General features: G+C 29.2%; 1 protein-coding gene across 5 annotated transcripts in view; it reads right to left on the reverse strand.

Annotated features, from left to right (window-relative positions):
• Positions 1–3,599: 3,599 nt before the first annotated feature.
• LOC118192384 (CUGBP Elav-like family member 4) overlaps positions 3,600–20,179 on the reverse strand; it is a 69,765-nt gene continuing 53,185 nt past the window's right edge. For 3 of the 5 annotated variants that reach the window (XM_035363335.2, XM_035363337.2, XM_035363334.2), the window contains 3 exons: positions 16,702–16,875; positions 7,541–7,690; positions 3,600–7,004 (listed from right to left, as the gene is read on the reverse strand). In XM_035363335.2, coding sequence (XP_035219226.1) covers positions 7,563–7,690; positions 16,702–16,875 — 302 coding nt within the window. In that variant the 3' untranslated portion in view covers positions 3,600–7,004; positions 7,541–7,562. The remainder of the gene's footprint in view (positions 7,005–7,540; positions 7,691–16,701; positions 16,876–20,179) is intronic. The other 2 variants (XM_085812087.1, XM_035363336.2) reach the window with 1 other exon arrangement.

Consider the following 20,179-nt stretch of genomic DNA (forward strand, 5'->3'; position numbering starts at 1 on the left):
CGTAAAATATGTTGCTTTAAAAAAAAAATATGTCAATCAAAGGAACAAACTAATCCCATACAGTTTTCTGCATTTCATATATATATAATTTGCCAAAATAGTAATCAAGGTTAATTGTCCACAAGTTATTCTTCTATAAATACAGAATTTTATAATTATTTATTTGTATTCTATTTATAATTTTTTTTTAAATTCATTTTATTATCTAACTCAGGGGTTGCCAAACTTTTCAGCAAAGCAGGTCATAATGGTTTTTAAAGAAGCTTCAAGGGACAAGGCCTAGTTAGTTAATCATACCGCGGTGATGTAATTATGATGAATAGCAAACGCGTTTTTAAACAAGGCAGGAAAATTTTTACAATTGGATGTAGTACATATATTGCTATGATAGCATGGAGAGACTTACTTTTTAGACTTTCATGTACTTTACCTCAAAAACTTTCTTAAATCTGTTTAAACATTTGCAAAATTATTCTTGTTCCAGTATATCCCAGATTTCTTCAATTAGCAATGTACCTTTAAAGTGGATTTACCAGCCCGTTGTAATAATTTATCAACACATTTTAGTCATTTGCAAACTTTTGCTCCTAAGTATTTCATATTTTGACAAGGTTTGTGTGAAAAAAAACCTCTGCATGCCACTATGAAAATGGGTACAGATAATAAATAAAGCCTTGATTCTTGTGAAAAGCAAGACATTTTTTTTTCCAATAAATTGTTACTGTATTTCATTCATTGTAAATTTAGAAAATGGTGGTATAATATTTATAATATGCTTTATAAAGAACATCCATGACAAAGAATGTATTTATAGATTGGTTTTTATATAAAATAATTAACGTGTATGTTACCTTGCTTATTTTAATTTTATAAAATTATTTTAAAAAATCTTTGACAGTGCCACATAGGCTGTAGTTTGGAGACCCCTGATCTAACTTATTAAATCTTCTTGTTCCTTTAGCTTCTTTTCAAAACTAATTAAAGATTACAAAATAATGGTACAATGAAAAATCAATTTATAATGGACGTCGTAAATCTAGAACAAATTAATTTTAAATAACAGCAAGCTACACTGAATAAAGAAAAATCTTTCTTTTATTTCCTGGCTTTTATAAGATATTCAACAACCATAGTCTCTTAGAATAAATCATTAGACTGAATTGACTATTAGAAAGAACGCAATAATGGTTAGTGAATTCACATTAATGCACACATTTATTGCAAGGGGTTACTTTATCACTGCTACAAAACAGTGCTTTGTTTCCATCTAGTGAATAAGTCTGTTCTTGTATGTTATTATTATAATACTTTATTTTACAGGATTTTTCATCAACTTTGTACGTCAGTATTCTCACATATATTTTATGCAGCAAAATTATTCTATTAAAAATGAAGGGGTTGAAGCTATAAATTTAGGAGGATTAAAAAATAGTTATGATGAAGCAATGAAAAATTATCTTGCAAATTACAATACAGTTCATTGGTATAATTATCTCAAATGACACAATTTTCCCTAAAACTTTTTATTTACAATGTGTAAGTATTTAACAATTAATTTAATTTTTAACTTATGATATGACAAAGTATAAAATTTTATAAAAATGACTTATTTTACTAAGCAATAAAATAATGCATGCACAATGTTCAAGTAAAAAAAAATGAAGGACTCACAAATTAAACTTTATAAATAAACTAAAAATAAAAAGGTGTTAAATATTAGTTTTCATTAAAAATTTGAAACTTAAAATGTTTCTCTCAGGAGCAAAGAAAGCTTCAAGACTGGAAAGCAGCAGACATAATGGTCCTATTTACATCCTACTGCAGTAAAGCAAACAGAAAGGTAGGACTATCTGTTGGTAAAATTAAAAATAAAAATTGAAAAAATTAAGTTAATTTTAACTTAATCTATGCCAAATACTAATTTAAATGTATGCCTAATACGAGGTCATTTCTTTACCAATTTTAAATTTCACTTTGGCATGTTTCTCTTCTGATTTATATATTTGAATATTTAAGGTTCATTTACTCATGCAATTAACTATGGTTTCCTGTTTACAAAATAATTTTCAAAAGAAATATGTATGTGTTATTTAAAATCAATTGATAATAGTTAACAGAAATTATAAATAACAGTAAAAATACTTTAAATGCTAGAAAACATATTCTTCTTATTTTTGTTTACAGCATTCATTTCATATCAAAATACTAAACGATTTTTCAGAATTTTCTACAATTATTCTAATCATTTAGATGCTGAAAAATTTGTTTAGGGAAATTTTCATACGCAAATTTTTAATTTAACACTATTGTATGATATTTCACACAATTTACTTCAGAAAATGTATAATATAAAGAAATTAATTTTAAAATTTATCCATTTCAAATTAGTTACAGGTTTAAAATTTTGGGGGAACTGTAATCTACATTATTTCAGAAATTTAATGAAAAGAATAATTTAAATATGTGTAAAAACACTCACTATGAAATTGGCATATATCTTTAGAATATAAAATGTAATTGTAATAACATAAGCATGATCACTGCTTGGTTAAGTACAGAAATGCTTAAAAAAATTTTTATGTTCTAAAATTGTATAAAAGTACTACATTTTAAAATACTTTTATATTTTGGCAGGCACCCAAAATTTATCTATGATATTAGATAATAAAATATCAAATTATAAAATGACATGTCACTCTGCAAATTAGCAATAGATTTAATATAATATCAAGATAAAATTCAAATTATGATAAAATTTGCCTATTTTGCTATTCAGTTTCCTTAAATTTTGTTTCAAAAGTATAAAATAATTTTCATTTTTTATTCAAAAAGCTTACAAATTCCAAATCTGATAAAATACAATTATTAAAATTGAAAAAATGCATAATATTTGTTTTATAAATACCAAAGCTTTTTTTTTATATATATATATTACTTTAAAGAGTTAATATAAAACTGTACATTGTGCAAAACCTTTTTTCTTCTGAAAGTCTTCAATGACGAGGATAAAATAATTTTTTTCTTAATTTATAAACAAAAACAAAATATATAAATATATATTGTCATATTAATAGGACATGTAGCTTGTGCGCACCTAGTTTACTAGCTGTAGTTGGAAGTAAATAAAAATTCAAATTTCTGAAAGACTAAAAAGGTTTATTAATCAAAAATATAAAAAAAACTTTTGTACTCTTAAATTTTTATATTTCGTTTCCAGATATTAGCAAATCTTTTCCTATGCAGTGTCCAACACACATAAGAATTAAAGAACTAGAAAAGTAATAACAATCGGAAAAGCTTTTCAAAATACGCAATGATAAATATATACAAAAAGTATCTACAGAAAAGTATTTTCTTAAAATTTTAGAATTCACTAAGTAAAGCATTAGTTTCTCAAATGAACAGGCTGTTTTACAGCACATAAGATCCTTCTCTGGTTATATACTTATTCACCAAATATAAAATTCAAACTCTCCGTTTGGCATTAATTTAAATGGTATATTATGAAATATTAATACAGCAAATATAGAACTACTCCATACTCATACACATGTTAAAATATTTATAAAAAAGGCTTTGAAACAGCTTTTATTTTTAATATAAAGAAATTTAAAAAATTGCAAGTTTATTCAACAAAGCTTTAAAAAAACTGTTAGAAAGAATACATATCTGCTTCTTAATCAATCTGCTTAAGACCTTTATAGAAATAAAATCACTTAAAAATATTTCAGACACAATGCCTTTCCTTGACTGAATTTATTTAGGTAGAAAAATCAGAAGTAAATTGTAAAAATATGCGATATTTTTAAGAAACCAAAATTCTTTGTGCCAGATTATATTTAACTGCTTCAAAATATACAAATTATTTCCTTTTAGCAGGTTTAAATTACTTTTAAAATTATTATTTTAAAAAAATAATATAACCTCACATTCATTAAGTCAAAATTTCTCACATTTCCTCATACTAGAATGCCGATATTTCTATTACTAAATAAATGCTTAGCAGAATGTAACTTGCATACTGGCAAAAGTTTAAAGCAAATTAATATTTCACAAATGTTACAAATCTTATTTATACTCAGTATAAACTTAAAAGAAATTTTCAAAATAAAAATTCCTACTCCCAAAAGTGTTGTCTTATGATTAAATAAAGCATCGTAGATTAAATACTTTTCATACAGAAATATTTAAAAATTAAATATAACAATATTATTTCATATACATTAAAAAAAAATGTTACATCTCGATTTAAAATGATGACAACCCAATGCTTTAAGAGGGCTCTTCATAATAAAACATTTTGAAAAAATACAAAATTCTTTTTCACTTGCAATAAAAAGCTCTAATGTCAAAAATCGGTTCCAGAATAATAAAAAAAAATTATATTTTTTTTAGGAACTTAAAAACCAACAAAATAATACAACGTGCATAACCTAGGCTTTTTTGGCTACTCTAAAGCAATTATCAGCAAATGACTTTTTCCTAGCCATGGTTTTAAAAAAATTTACATGATTGATGGCTAGGTAAATGTTGCAAAAATCTTTTTGAACACAGACATGGACTGAACTAGATGGACTTGGTATGAGAGTTTTTGGTGAAACTCTCTAATAAAGTCTTTGGCATTAATTCAATACTTTAAAGTGAGCACCATTTTTCTAAAACGGTACACAGCTAAAGGAAAAATGTATCTGGTCTCTTGTTGGGTCACAGTAAGCTTTATAAAAAAAAGCATTAAAATTCCATTTATCTTTAAAATGACTATCAGGTATAACACAAAAGGAAAAAGAAAATAAAACTATACAGTGATATGTACAGAACTTTTTATATTAGATACACATAATTGTCCCCACCCCCATTTAACAAAACATTTTAAAATTCCTTTCAAAAACTAAAATCTATAAGTAACTTTTATAACGTACTAGATTGTTCAAAAAATAATAATCTTGATCTAATTATTCTCATTTTTTGGTAATTTTTATTTATTTAATTATTTTTGAAGGAATACATTAAGTTGTTGTATATGAATACTTGGAAACCTTATACTTTGTTTCATTTACATTTTACAGAAATCAATGCTTCCATAAACCAAAATTTTATTACTTCAAATTTCTGGAACCATTGGGAGAGGGAGGAACTATGAGTTGGTTTCGATTTGATCATGATATTTTTAAACATCACACAATACTAAAAGCATACAGAAGGAAGCAGAGAGCATGGCGATAATTCAAAATATTTTGAAATGGAGATGTAAATTTTAATGCAAAGAAGTTCATGTTAAATAGTTTATGAAATAAAATTTTATTTTTAAATCACCATAATCTTACACTAATTAACGAAAATCCCCCCAAAATTAACACACACACACACATATATATATATAATAGCTCTTTAATAAATATTATTTTCCAAACAATCTAATAATGTCATTTAAAAAGAAAACTTTTAAATAATTAAAACTATATCACATGGATTAGTTAGAAAGCATAAGAAATTAATTCATGAAGTATGATGATAATTTAGTATGTTGCAATTTTGAAGAAAAATAACTTGTAAAAATTGCATAAATCTAAAGGCCCAGATAAAAGATACATAATATTTACATTAATACTTATTTTCTTACTGCTATCCCAACTTTTTCCAGTACATTTTTCAAAGCTCATGTCATATTGTCTATCCTAAATAAGCATCATTATCCAGATAGGCAAATGCTTTTCTCACAACTGCATAATCATATCAAATGACCACATTTATTAATAATATTTGTATTAAAATAGAACTGTAATATTTTGCTTACCATTAGACTAAGAAAATAGGGTGACCAACACTTGCTGAGCCTGAGTCAAAATGGATGCACATCAGTATTTAAAACACTGCTGATATGCGGCAGAATTATTTCTCAAAATATCAGATTTTCACCAGTCACCAGTTGAGTTAAAATTACATACTTTTATGAAACAGGACACAAAATTTTGAGGATTCATAACTCTGAATGATTAGACATTTTTAGTTAGCCACCCTAGAACAATACATCTAAGAAAGTATTGATGTATTGTAATATCAAATTGTATAAAAGTACATAGTAGTGCTTTGCTGGAATGAGATATTGGTTTGTTTAATGGACCATAATAATGCGTAGGTTCAAATGATTTGATTAACAATAAATATTACAATAAAACATGATCATGTAAATGAACACGTAAATACAGTAAAAAATTTTTATACATGAGAGAAGATCATGAAAATGGCTCAAATCTTTAATAATCTGCTTTTAACTCTTCAGGTTCCTTCAAAAACTTTCACAAAATCTGGATACAGATAAATAAAAATTTACTATATAAAAATAAATAAAAAATACACATGATTGGACACATAATTTGCACAAAGAAGGAAGTGAAAAATATGATACAAATGCAAATTTATAAGATATTTCATACATATTTCTAATTTTCTATAAATATAGAAAGTGCAATGGTTCATTTAAAACTAATAAAAACTGCATATTAACAGAAAAAGGTTGATTCAATAAATCAGCTGAAGAGGAAAATATTTACACACGGAGAATAAAATCTCGAATAAAAAACATCATAAATTAATTGTCCACACAATGCTGGTAAAACATCAGAACACATCTTCAAAATCCTTACTTGAAAATGTAACCAGCAATTGATATGACTAAAACTCCTGAAAGATCAAATGCCTTTCTGTTCAAATGTCTCCCAGCTTGTATCCGAAAATTGCAACATCTGGCAAGCACTGAATGAAGTTCAAAGTAGAAATTATCATTTTTACTTTTCTTTCAAAGTTTAGTGCAATCTTTGAGTTCTCTCTCAAAATAGGGGGGGGGGGGAAATGGCAGATAGGATCTTCAGAAAGGAAGGGGAGAAATGTGAATGGTTTGCATTTTTTTTTCTTTTTCTTTTTTTTTTTTTTTTTTTTTTTTTTGTAATAAAAGCACTTCTTTCTCTCACACATAGCACATTATCAGATGAAATCTACTTTGGCACCTGCAAATAAGAAACTATTTCAAGGTATGAATAAGGAAATTTGCACCTGTAATTAAACTACAAGGGAAAAAAAAAAAAAAAAAAACTAGGAGTCATGAAAACAGATTAATAAATTACCCAGAACAAGTTGTGCAATGCTTATAAAATCATAAATGTATAATATGTAAAGGTCTATGGCTTACAGGTGCATTACATCACAAAATGAGATGAGTACAATTTAACAAAAAAATAAACGATTACACATTATTTTTAAATCTATTTTCATACAATAATTATAATGATATATTTTTAAATTATTGTTAAATTATATCCCCAAAACTACGCAATTAAAATTTTTACAGCAAATATTTCTTACTTCCAAAAAAGCTTGAAATCTAATGCTTCTGGTCTTAATCTCAGATTGGGGATATTAATATGCATGTCCTATCCATAAGTAAGGACAGTAAAATAAAATTTTTCTGCCTCTAAGAAAATTCTGCAGACCTTGAAAAGCATTACAAAAATTAATTAAAATTATACAAAGAAAATACACTTGCCAATAGACTTAGAAATTGGACGTCAGTAGGGCCGACCAGATTCCCTTGGACGTTTGAGCTGCACTTTGAGCCTCTTTGTGCCAACCTGAAATCCATTCATGGCCTGTATTGCAGCTTGAGCACTCTGTGGATTATCAAAACTTACAAAACCTATCAGAAGAAAAGCATTTAAATTTGAGAATGAGAGTGCCAAAAATAAATTTTGAGGATCAAAGAATAACATAGAATGTTGCATCTTTTTTATAACTTCTCCTTTCCATTTCCTCACCAGAATGTAAACTACGATAAAGAGTATTTATCAGAGGTTTTGGGACTGTTAGACTGTAAGAACAGAGCATGTTTATGCCTCTCGTGATCATGTTAATTAGTTTCTGCCAGGTCTGATACATCTGTAATTATTCAGTTCTGCATTTTGCTACCAATATTTGAATTGAATATGCCAGTTAGAGGTCTTGAACCAACTTAGATTTAAATTAAATTGAATAGTCTCTTTGACTACTAGTCTTCATTTTAAATTTGAATTTGACCGTTATTTTAGTAACATTTTCACATTTGGTGGTTCATACTGTTAGCACAAGAAGTTCAAAATCCTGTTTAAAAAGTCTATTTTAAAACCTTCTCAAGGTTTTGCAGTTAATTTCTGACACAGCGATAATTCGCTTAACGTCTGTTAGGGTTTGGAACTAGTTTATGCTCTCAAAAAAAAAAAAAAAAAAAGCCAAACTCTACAATGTACATCATAAATTATACTCAACTTCAATATCTAACTTTTTATTTTATAACACTGTCCAACAATTGCGAATGAACAACTGATTTATCCAAATTTCATTCCAGCAGTGCACTTATGGTGCTTTTTTATTCCTAATCACAAGCAGTGATGAATGAGAGAAAAATCAACTAAATTTCTGTAAATATTACTGTAAATTTTAATTTTTTAAGTAATTAAGTTCAAAAATTAAAATTATTCTGTAGTCACATATTGACTGCAGAATGTCTGCAAGATATCATTTAAATGCACACAATCATGGTCGAGCAGCTGGATGCTGGATGCCTGTCGCTGGATTCCTGTCGAGCAGTTTAAAGAGGACAGATATGTTGCCTCAGCAATGAAAAGGAACAAAATGCTACTCCTGGCCAGATAACTCGGATGATGCCAATGCTGCCAATACTTGCCCATCTGTGAGAACCATTTCTTGGTGATTAAATAATGTTGTCTTATATGCACAGAAATCTATTACATGCATTCCATTCACAGCATACTATCATTGAGAAAGATTATGTTCGTGTAAGGTGCATATTATGGTCAGCCACAGTGGTTCAGTTATGTTCGCTGACAAGCTAAATTTCACTGTCAAATAGTGATTACGGACACCAGCCAGTGTAGGAAGAGAAGGAAAGTTATTGCTATCATTAAGAATGTCCAGAAAGCTGCCAAGAGTTAATTATGTAGGCATGTATTATGCACAACGGCAGAACTCTTGACATCTTTGGTAAAGGTCCAGTAGCACTACAGCAGTATTGCATTAAAATTGTATTACTATCACTAGAATGTCCAGGAAGCTGCCAAGAGGTAATTATGTAGGCATGTACCATGAACAATGGCAGAACACTTGACACCTTTGGTAAAGGTCCAGTAGCACTACAGCAGTATTGCATTAAAATTGTCCTTGATCATGTTTATTTTTTTCATGGTGCAGTTGGTCCAGACTCTGTTTTTGGGTAACAATGCATGCCACACAGGCCAGCTAAAGCATCCAATACACTAGTACAAGGAGATACTGAGTGCATGACATACCCTGCATATTCCTCAGATCTAAATCCCAAATGAATGCCTAGGATGCAGAGCAAAATAATCTTTAACCTCACAGGATAAAAATTCCTTGAGAAGTGAATAAGACAGAATCCCTCAGCTCTCCTTGGTGGTTTAGAGGGCAGCATGTGTTACAGATGCCAAATATGCATCAGGGTCTGAGGAAATCACACTCCTTGCTTACAAACTCATATCTGCCCTTACTTAGAGCAGATGGGCATTTTTTGTAACCATTGAAAATAGGTCTGTCAGAAGGGCCTTTTTTTATTTGGTTTATTAAATAAGTGTGCTAGATCTTGTTTCTTTGTTGCCTATCATCAGCTATGACCAACAATGATTCTGTTCTTTAGCAATTGTCTAGTATAGTAACATTCTAATACTCGATAATTTATTCATAACTATCATAATTACTGTATCTGACCAACATTCTTTGGATTCCATAACTTTCACCGTCAGCTTTAGGACTAAAGCAACAATATTATTGTTTACCAACTGTTTTATTTAATTTCAACAAATTAACTAGAATAATATATTTCTGTATTTCATAAGTATGCTATTCATTGAACGAATATACCAGAAAAAAGTATACTGCCCAAAATTCTATACATGACAAAAATGTAATATATCCACCTTAAGAATGACTATACCGATTTCCTCTCTGGTTAAACATTCTTTTCAATGTAAAAGATAAAATCTTCTAAGAATTTAGGATACAAAAAATTAAAAATTTACTTTCTGCAGTTTAATTCCTGATCAGTAATGCTTTTGCATTTACCATACATTAGAATCTACCTAAAATATAATTAATACAGAATGCACAATTTTTGCATTTTATATAAATTAAATTATTATAGTGTTTTATTACCCTCTTTTGAGATTATTATTATTAAAACAGAGATTTACAGATCCATAATGTTTTATATGAAATGCTACAAACTCCAAAACAGTACTGATTTTAAAAGTATTTTATCAAAACTGAAGTACTTAATCAATCTGAAATATTGAATTGTTGCAGCTCAAATGGCAGATCACAAGGTACTTTAATTTTGTACCATGTGCATCAAAGTAATTTAACAGGCACATAAGGTATAAATACAAAGCAGATCAAAAGATATGTCTTTTTCTTCGAACAAAAACAAATGGTAAAAATTTAGTAAAAATTCTCTTAAAAATTTTGCATTACATTCCCCCACCCCTTTAAGAACTTTTTGCAAATTTCCAAAAAAATTTCACAGAGTATTACAAAGAGTGTAAATTCAGAAAAATACATTAACGGTTTAAAAATTAATGCAATTTTCTAAAAAAATCAAAGAAATTCAATATATATATAAATATTAAAAATATATACATATATATTAAAAAAAGGTAAATAACATGAAATTGAAGAAGAATCTCAAGAATTGAAGTTTAAACTTCAATTCTTGAGAAAAAGAAACACCAATAAGATGAAATAATGTTCGCTTCTCAAGAAAACATGCATTACTGATAGGTTGCTCAATGGTCAGAGATACAGAAGTCTCAAAGGAAAATGGCAGAAACAGTTTTAGACTCCCTTGAAAAGATAATCATTGTTTAATGGACATTTTTCATCGTCATTTTCATATGGTGTCGCATCATAAAAGCAAAGGAATGTTATACAGTTATATTACAAATGCATGACAAAGTATATATAAAACAGTCAATAAAAAATTTGTTTCTAGATCAGTTCAGTTCTCAAGTTAACCAGAAATAACATCTATCACATTACTTCAAATTAACATGAGAACATATGGAGAGATATTTCACAATAAATTCAGCAAAAAATTTCTCACAACCTGCTGTCTACCCAAATCTTTTGCCAACAGATTAGCAGCACACTTAGTATCATACTTTCTTTGCTTTATCCTAAAGCACCTATATTAATGATTTTATGAGGTGATACAAAAAATTTATGCCTCCAGATAAATGGAGAATAAAAACTATTAATATTTTTTTTTCTCCTCAGAATGGGGAGGGTGATGTCAGTCACCTAATAGTGATATGCTCTGTTTTTGCCAAATAACATATCTTCCAGTGCAACCATTCTTATCTTATAGTGTCAGGTACATTTTATTGCTGATTTCTTAATGGCCTTTTTCAAGACTTGGCAAATTTTAAACTAACTGCTCTTTCTTGGAATGCTGGTGCTTTTACCGACTACAGGTCCAAACTTCCCCTTACATATTTACATCCCCTTACAGTAGAGATTGGTGCATCTGCACAAAACTTTTATCACATTCATGGATATCAGACCTGTTTGGTACGTTCCCATCAGGTTCCACCTAACATTACTGTCTACAACAGGAATACTTTTATTGCAAGCATGACTGTAAGATATACAATGCCTGAAAGTAACAAACTAGAACATGTGAAGATATATGTTTTTGAGAATAATCAGAATATTCACACTTTTGTTAAATAGCTGCCCAAACCTCAACTGTCTTGAAGACTGTTAGGACCATCACTCTATTACATTGTTCAAATTTGCTCATTTTTGGAAATGAGTGTACAAACCCTCTTAATATCAATCAATTTGGTATCATCAAAATGGTGCCTCATTGAGCGTTTTATTGATGCTGCTCAGTTAGAGTTTGCTGAAAATACAGGTACACTCTCAATTTTTCTCGCTTAAGGGAGAGCAGTTTATCACCCTGACCCTTTGATAATGCATATTAACCTTCTGACCTATACCTTTCATGCTCTTTTACCTGTCCACAGACACAGCTGCTTTTGGCTTCATTACATATAAGATGAAGCAGAGCTATAAAAGTGAGATTTTCTTATTGGAAAAGTTAACTGGACTAAAAACTAGCAATAGACAGATTCTCTGAGTCTTTTACACCTGGTAATACAGACAGGATCATTGGAAATTTTACTGAAATCATCATACCATGTGTAAAAATATGCATTCTTAAAGAATAAGTGAAAAGATCCCCATTCTGGATAGACGAATTGAAGAAAAAAATGAGATCAAATGAGACTTGAGAATAGAATCTACTGGACTACTCTCTAACTTTGCAAAAGATAATAAGGTATCAAAACTCTTTAAAAGTTATCAAAGAGGTAAAACACCACTCCTCAAACTTTCGTAGAGGGTCTGGATTATTATAGGGACAGTTTGAAAGCTTAATATTTCCTTTTTAAGATCCAACAGTCAGGCTGAGGGGGATAAAATGAATTCATTAGAACTGTAGATGAGATGATTTATAGAAACAGAGAGATTGCTGCTAGAGAGATGATTACTTGAAACAGAGTGATTGCTGCTGGAGCTTTATGTAAATACTATGGTATGGCTGATTACTTTCAAATAAGAACTTCAAGGTCATTTCCACCACCTGATTTGATTTGTAGCAGTGGGGAAAAAAGCTATTGTTTCCCCCATAGCTTTTTTTCCCACTCATATTTGGTGGAGTCACTCATTTTTTCCCCCCTCATTTCGCTTCAAGATAAGCACATAAATGAATACTGACTTGACCTACAGTCTCAAATAACATGGAAAAAAAACAGTGCTGTGCCGTGATGGCAACATGAGTTATGATCACAAATGTGGGGGTGGCAACAGCCTTAATGTGCTACTTTAAAGTAACAGGCTATAGCAACAGTAACTAAAGACCATAAGGTATACAAAAAATGAAAATAATTAAATTATACCATCTGTACTTGTTTATCCATTGAAATAAACACATTTTTGATTTTTCTACTATGTGAGAACTCAAGTGTGGCCTTAAGGATTCACCCTTGGGCAAAAGCCTTAAGTCCAGATAAAAATTTAACCCAGTTTCCTGGTCAACCTGGAAGAAAAGTCAATGGAAGTGCTACTAATATTCATTAACCTTACTTGAAAAATGGCCTTCCCAGTGAATGGCAAAAAGCTAAATTATTCTTTAAGAACGGTACAAATCCTAGTGCATTGTCAAGTTATTTATCTCTCTCTATCACTAGTACTTCCATGTAAATTAACAGTATGAATGACCACTAAGGGACTCTTTATCGGAAGAGATATAACGGTATTTTTAATAGACAAGCGAGTTTGCTACAACTGCTCAATACATTTTAATCTCAATATAGCTGGCGGTAAATTCTACAATAATTTTAATGATGAAATGGCTGCTGTTTCTTTAGTTCTTGAGGAAATTCACAAGAAACTGGAGTCAAATGCTGTTTGTTATCTTTATTTGACAGGGTTGGTAAGTTTCTTTCACCAAGGAAAAAAACAGCCAGAAGAAATAGGTTTCTTTCACTGAAGTCGCAGAAGACGAAAAATTTAACTCTTGAACTTATTTCCTATTTATTCACATCTTAGCACATATATTAATAGTTAAAATACTCTAATTTTTTCATATGATTTAAGAAGCCTCAAAATGCTGGCTCTCTACAACTTGCCCAGAGCTGTAATAGTATCAAATTTTCATCTCAGAATTAGCCATGACTATTTACAAAAACATCCCCTTCATACGAGTCTGGTAAACTCATCAGTATGCCCATTATGTGCCTGGCTGACATAAATGACAGTACATCTATAAGTTCCTACCTTTAAAGACATTACAAATAGTAATCGTATATAGGACATTAAAAATTTGCTTGTTTTAAATACTTTACTGGACTGTCAGACACAGAGTAATAACGGCTGAAAAGCCAACGTCCCAACTGTTCTGATTATCATATCTACCTAAAATTGGGGCAATTTTGAATTTGATGACCATTATTTTTAATGACTTATGTAGGATTTAATTTCAAAGATATTTTTCTTAATAAATCTACATAAACAAAATTTGATTTATTATCTACAGTTAGAATATAAAGCAAGCATGGTTTAGCTACTTTACGTATTTCTGAAAAGTAGCAACTGTTGAAATTTGTAAACTGTTGTTCCTATTAATATATATTACAGCAATGGATTTACATTTAAAAATACATAACACACTAACTTTACCGGGCTTGGACCAACTGGAATTGTTAATCAATGTCAGCACCATTAACATTACAATCACAAACAAGATAGTTTCAGTGCTTCAACCCTGCAACAGTATATCATCTTCAGTTTCATCTATGGTACTAAAGATGCAGCACTGCTTAAAACTAGCAACTACCGACTCTCTGGAAACCTTCCCTAAAGCAGTCAAACCTAATAGAGCTATTGATGATTCCTTCGTTTTTCCACTTGGAGTAAAGACATCTTTCCCTTACAGGAGCCAGTCATTGCACAGATAGTCTCTGAAGAGCTTGCTGACAACTATATCAAACACCTGCACCTCTGATGTCATACCATCAAGTATTATGATGAGATACTGTTGCCATTCTTTATTTCATTTTTCACTCCAGATGTCAGATGTCCTTTTGACATCCAACTGCAGCATCCTATTTTTAAAAAAGGGTTTTTACATTTTTTTAAAATTATTGTTGAATTCAGATGATTTGACCCAAACCAACATTACGTATTAGTCATTCAACCCTTTTATTGACACTGAAAAACTAGTACAGCCACAGCAGCTTTTCTCTGGATTTTTGTTTTTCTCCGCAGAATTACATATAGGGGCAATTTCTATCCACTGAGAACACCTAGTAAAACCGTCATTCTTGCTTTCTAATTACCTGTTTCTCTAAGTAACATAGATTTTGCACCTTTATTTTATACAGTCATACTCAATGGTGAATTAAAATACAGTACTATCTTGTCAACATTTGTCAACACAGTAAATATGAATTCTGCTTTTGTAATGATGACAAGACACTTAAATTCAATACCTTTGTTAGCATGCTCGGTGAGAAGTTTTCATGCAAATATTTCCAGAACTAGCCCATTTCATCATATAAGCGCATTAGCCAGTTACTTTCTTTAAATATGAACATTTTAGTACTTTCCCACATGCTAGAACACCTTCATTTCAGTTATTTCCTGTGTAATTGGAAAGCCTTCTTTACTCTTATCTCACACATATGACATAGCATAACTAAACCATAGAAACACGGCATCTTAGTTCCGCTGTATGATTTCAGAGATGAGTTTGCAATTTTTGTTTTTTATTTATCCTTCATTACCCACCATCTCTGAACATTTATTTCAGTTACGACGAATTTGTGTGCAGCTGCACAACTGTCCATGGCCCTGGAATGCAACAAATTAGCATCAGAAGTTTTTCCAACAATGAAGATATTTGATAATTCTACGAGCCTTCCATTTCCATTAAACTGTTGCCCCTGTTTATAATCACAATGAACTTTAAAAGAAACTAAAAGATCACACTATGAATGTCTGCTTTCAGAAAAATTAGACTTCCCTTATTTATATGGCTTTGCCCTTGGTTATTTCCTAAGCAAGTAGAAATAAAACTTCCTCTAACAATTAAAAATGAATTTCATTAGAAGAATATTCCTTTATGTTTTACCTGAATTTATTCATGGGGATAATAGTCATGTATGAGGAATTATTCCATATAACACTGACAATTTTAGTATTTTTTGTTAATCATCGAATTTAAGATAATCCCAAATTTTTAGATTAAAAAATATGAAAAAGGAGAAAAACATTTGCCTCATATTTGTGTAAATATAGAACTTTCACTTCTGGACTTCCTACATTTCAACAAAATTGATTATTTCAGCTGCAACAATCCAATACTAGATTAGTTAACTACTCATTTAACATTAGTGAAATAATATTTTAATAATGATATCAATAAAACATTACCATAATTAAAATCTTATGCCAGTGAATCATATCGGCTAAGGTGCTGAATTTTGGGACAATATTTCTATGCAATTATAAAAATTTAATTACTTATTTCTAAAAGCAATTTATGTAACTATCAATAAAAACAATTTAATTATCAACAGAAACTAAATTTTGGATCCAGCAGAACACCACAAACTAATAATCAATAATTTGATCTGAAATTTAACAGTTAAAAAACTAATTCATTTCACTATAGTTCACTTTGGACTATAATAATATAAAAGATATACCATTGAAAGAAATATAATTATTAAGTTTTGTTTTTAAATGCACAAATATTCCAAGATAATTACAAAATCTTTTTGTTCCACAATCAACTAATGCATTCAAACTGAATACATAAATTTGTAAGTAATGCTCAATGAAAATTTGAAAATCTTATCATATTTTACAAGGGGAAAAAATTATTTTCGACTATTATTAAACAGCAGTTTAAAGAAATTAATTAAAATTTGCTAGCTTTACAAGGTGACCAAAAATAATCAAATGAAGCAGCAGGTAGTCACTTTTTCTGAGAAAACAGAATTCTTAATAAATGTTAATCAATATGCAAATTTTTGAAATATTTGTTAAAATTTAAATAAAAGAAAAAAAACAAACCAAAACATTTGCTTTGATTGGTGACTCTATCGATGAACACTTTGGCGCTGACAATGTTGCCAAAAGGTAAAAAGATTTGCATCAGTTCCACATCTCCAAATTCCTGTGGCAGATGGTAGATGAAGAGATTGCATCCCTCAGGACCTAAACGCATCGAAAACTTCCACGTCAATCCTAAAACAAGGTGTTCGATTTCGAACTGACAATTCACAGGCCATCACCACATTCAACAAACTCTTAAAACATCTAATTATAAATTCAATAATGAAAAATAGAATGCAAGATGTGCTATAAAAATTATCTGAAAATAACTTGAAATGCCCTTGTACTGCTTAACTATACAAAAGTTGTTATAATGTTGTCATTAAGATAATGTACTTGAATTTTCAGTCCTACCCATTTGTATATGTTGCCGTCAAAGTACGAAATGTCAGCATTGTATACCTGTATCACACCAGACTTTTTAGGCACAGTATGAACTATTACATACTTTCCCTGAGAATTATTACATACTTTCCCTGGGCATTGTATATAATACCTAAGCATTCTATAGAGTGACAAATGCTCTTTATGCAAAGTATGAAAAAAAGGTTATGATACGGCTATTATTTAAAAGACGTTCATTCCTCAAAAACACAAATGTTATTTTGAAAATTAATGAAAGAGTGCCATTAAAAAAACTCTTATTTGAAATATGTAAAAAATAGTGAGATGATCATATTAAATTTGTATTTTCTATCTGGCTGAAACAGGGAATCAGTAAGATCTACCTGACAATGGAAATTAAATTCAGAAACAATCATAAGTTCCACAGTACTCTTTTTAATACCTTTTTGTTTTTTCTGGCAATGCTCACAAAGGTGGTTGTACAGTTTATTATCATTAAGTGCAATGTTTTCGTATTTGGTTGAAAGTTATTTCAACATTATGTCATGTCATCTGCATGCAGTATTCAAATGAGTTTTCATGAAGTATGGAAAATAACTCAGCATCTGTGACATAATACTGTATAGTACTGATTCTTTCTTTAACAGGATAAATGAATGTACTTTTTTGTTTTCTACATCATTACATCCTAGCGATTCAGCAGCTAGTGGACCTTCATTCCTTCTTAGCAGTCATTTGGCTTTTTTACATAATTTATATTAACCTCTGGTAAGTAGTTTCATTTCTTTGAAACAAATAATCAATGTATTTCATACTTTGCTGGTTTGTCATTTAGCATTCTATAACACGCCTAGGAAATGTGTGAAATCTGAATCATTTCATACATTACCGGCTAGTTTTAGGCATCATATACAATGCCTGCCAGATTTCAAACACTGCCAGTAACATATATAAAAACACAAGGAATTTATCATTTATTACAATCAGCAAACCATTTCAATATGATCAGAATGATATAGTAAAATGATTTTTTCATAGCTAATCAAAAGTGCCAAGATATGTGGTTACTAATTTGGTCAGTCATGTGCTTAAGTTTAATACTTTTCACACATTTTGTAGATAATTAAATTATTAAAATGTAGATGTGTTATGATCCGAAAAGGTAAAGTCAATCAACCAGCAACTCTTAATAAATAAATTTTGAAATGGTACAACAAACTGAAGAGCAATAGCATGCATCTTATGGCCCAGTGCTCAATGTTAAGTGTTTATTGACACACACTCAAGTTATAACATTATTCTTGATTCAAATTTAGTGAAATTATACCACTTGCAGAAAACAATATTTGGTAAAATTATATTACTTGCAGAAAACAATGTCCTTAATTCAACTGCATGATTTAGGATTATTAGAGTGATAAAAGAATATTATCTTAGAAAGATAAGTCCTAGAGCCATTCATAGCATGGAAAACTTCAGCATAAATGCAAATAAAAATAAGTTCAAGAAGAAAACTTATTTCTAATGATATGCTACATCAACTGAGCAAGTCTTGAAATCATTCTTCAGGAAAGACAGCAAAGGATTACTTTAAGCATACACTTTAAAATATTTGATGAAATAGAAAAAGATAAAGAAGAAACTATGCAAATTCTTGAGAAATTCTTTACTACAGCTAAGAAAATGGATGTGCTCCACACACACATACAATGTTAGATTATCTTCAGAAACACTATGAAAATAAACAGCTTTTGCATAACAAGTATCATCAATCCACTAGTAATAATTCTAACTTTGAATTAATACATCATTAAAGTAATATTCATATGTTTCAACAAAATATCAACACAGTTATATTACTTTGATTTCTACGAAACTTATATAACCAAATTGCTATTTTTAGAAATATTTCTTGCCATTTAATATCATCAAAATAGAATATAAACAAAATAGAATAAATTAAATTTTAATTTTAACAAACATGTATAAAAGTAAAAAAGCAAATTTAAAGTCAAAATTTAAAAAAGCAAATTTAAAGCAAAAAAAAAAAATGTGTAAACATATAAAAGATTTAATTCTCAAACTAATCTACAATATCATTTAATTTCAGAAGCATAAGCAAATCAAGTACAAAACCAATCTATGAAAATAAATTTACTAATTTAGCAAATTAAAATTAATCCAAACAATATTTTTTAAAAAATGCATAAGTGAATGACTGTTGGTTGAGTAGGCAGGAGACAGACTTATCAAGGGGAAGTTGCCTCCAAACCTAACTCTCCAATCATTCAATTCATGTTTTGTCATCCATTTAAATTTAAAAACAAATTATTTAATTAAATTTGTTTTTAAATTTTAATTAAATTTATTTAATTAAATTCAATTTCTTCTTTTGAAACAAAATAGAATATATATAATTTAAACAACTCTACTGCACTTTTTGGAATCGCCAGTGAAAAACTTTCTTTTTTATTTGTTTAATTTTGTTTATACATCGTTTTAGTTTTATTGTAGTATTTGAATTGAACATGTGGCAATGATTAAATAATTCTTCAGATGATATAATTTTTTTGATTTTGAGTTATAAAATGAATGAGATGTAATGCCGTTAAGTGAACCTAGCCCCAGAGTGTCATTATGGTAAATAAATATAGTGAATTTTAAATAGTGCATTTATTCTATTGTGGTTTATGCACTATCAATGAAGTAGAATTCAACAGGTTTAAATTAAATGCAGGAAAAAATGCGTATAACTTAATATTCTGTACAAGGAAGTCATGTGGCGTACACATCAGATTTTTTTTATACTAGAATTGGGTTTACAAATTTTTATCAGAAAAAATAAATTTGGTTCTTCTCTCTTTAATCCTGAATGAATTTCGAAATAAATAATATGAAAGTGTTTTGAATTTTTCAATTTTACTTTTAACAGATCATAACTATTTTCACTGAGTGGTTATGTTAATGAAACTGGTTTGTTAAAAGTCTTATCAATTTAAAATATCTACATAACACACATGTTTATAAATTGAATTTATAAAAATTGCTGGGAATATATCAGAATTTTAATCAACATTAGGATACAATTTTT

The sequence above is a fragment of the Stegodyphus dumicola genome, chromosome 2, assembly GCF_044657685.1.
Source record: "Stegodyphus dumicola isolate Sdum_Otavi_A_Nest chromosome 2, ASM4465768v1".
Classification (NCBI taxonomy): Eukaryota; Metazoa; Arthropoda; class Arachnida; order Araneae; family Eresidae; genus Stegodyphus; species Stegodyphus dumicola.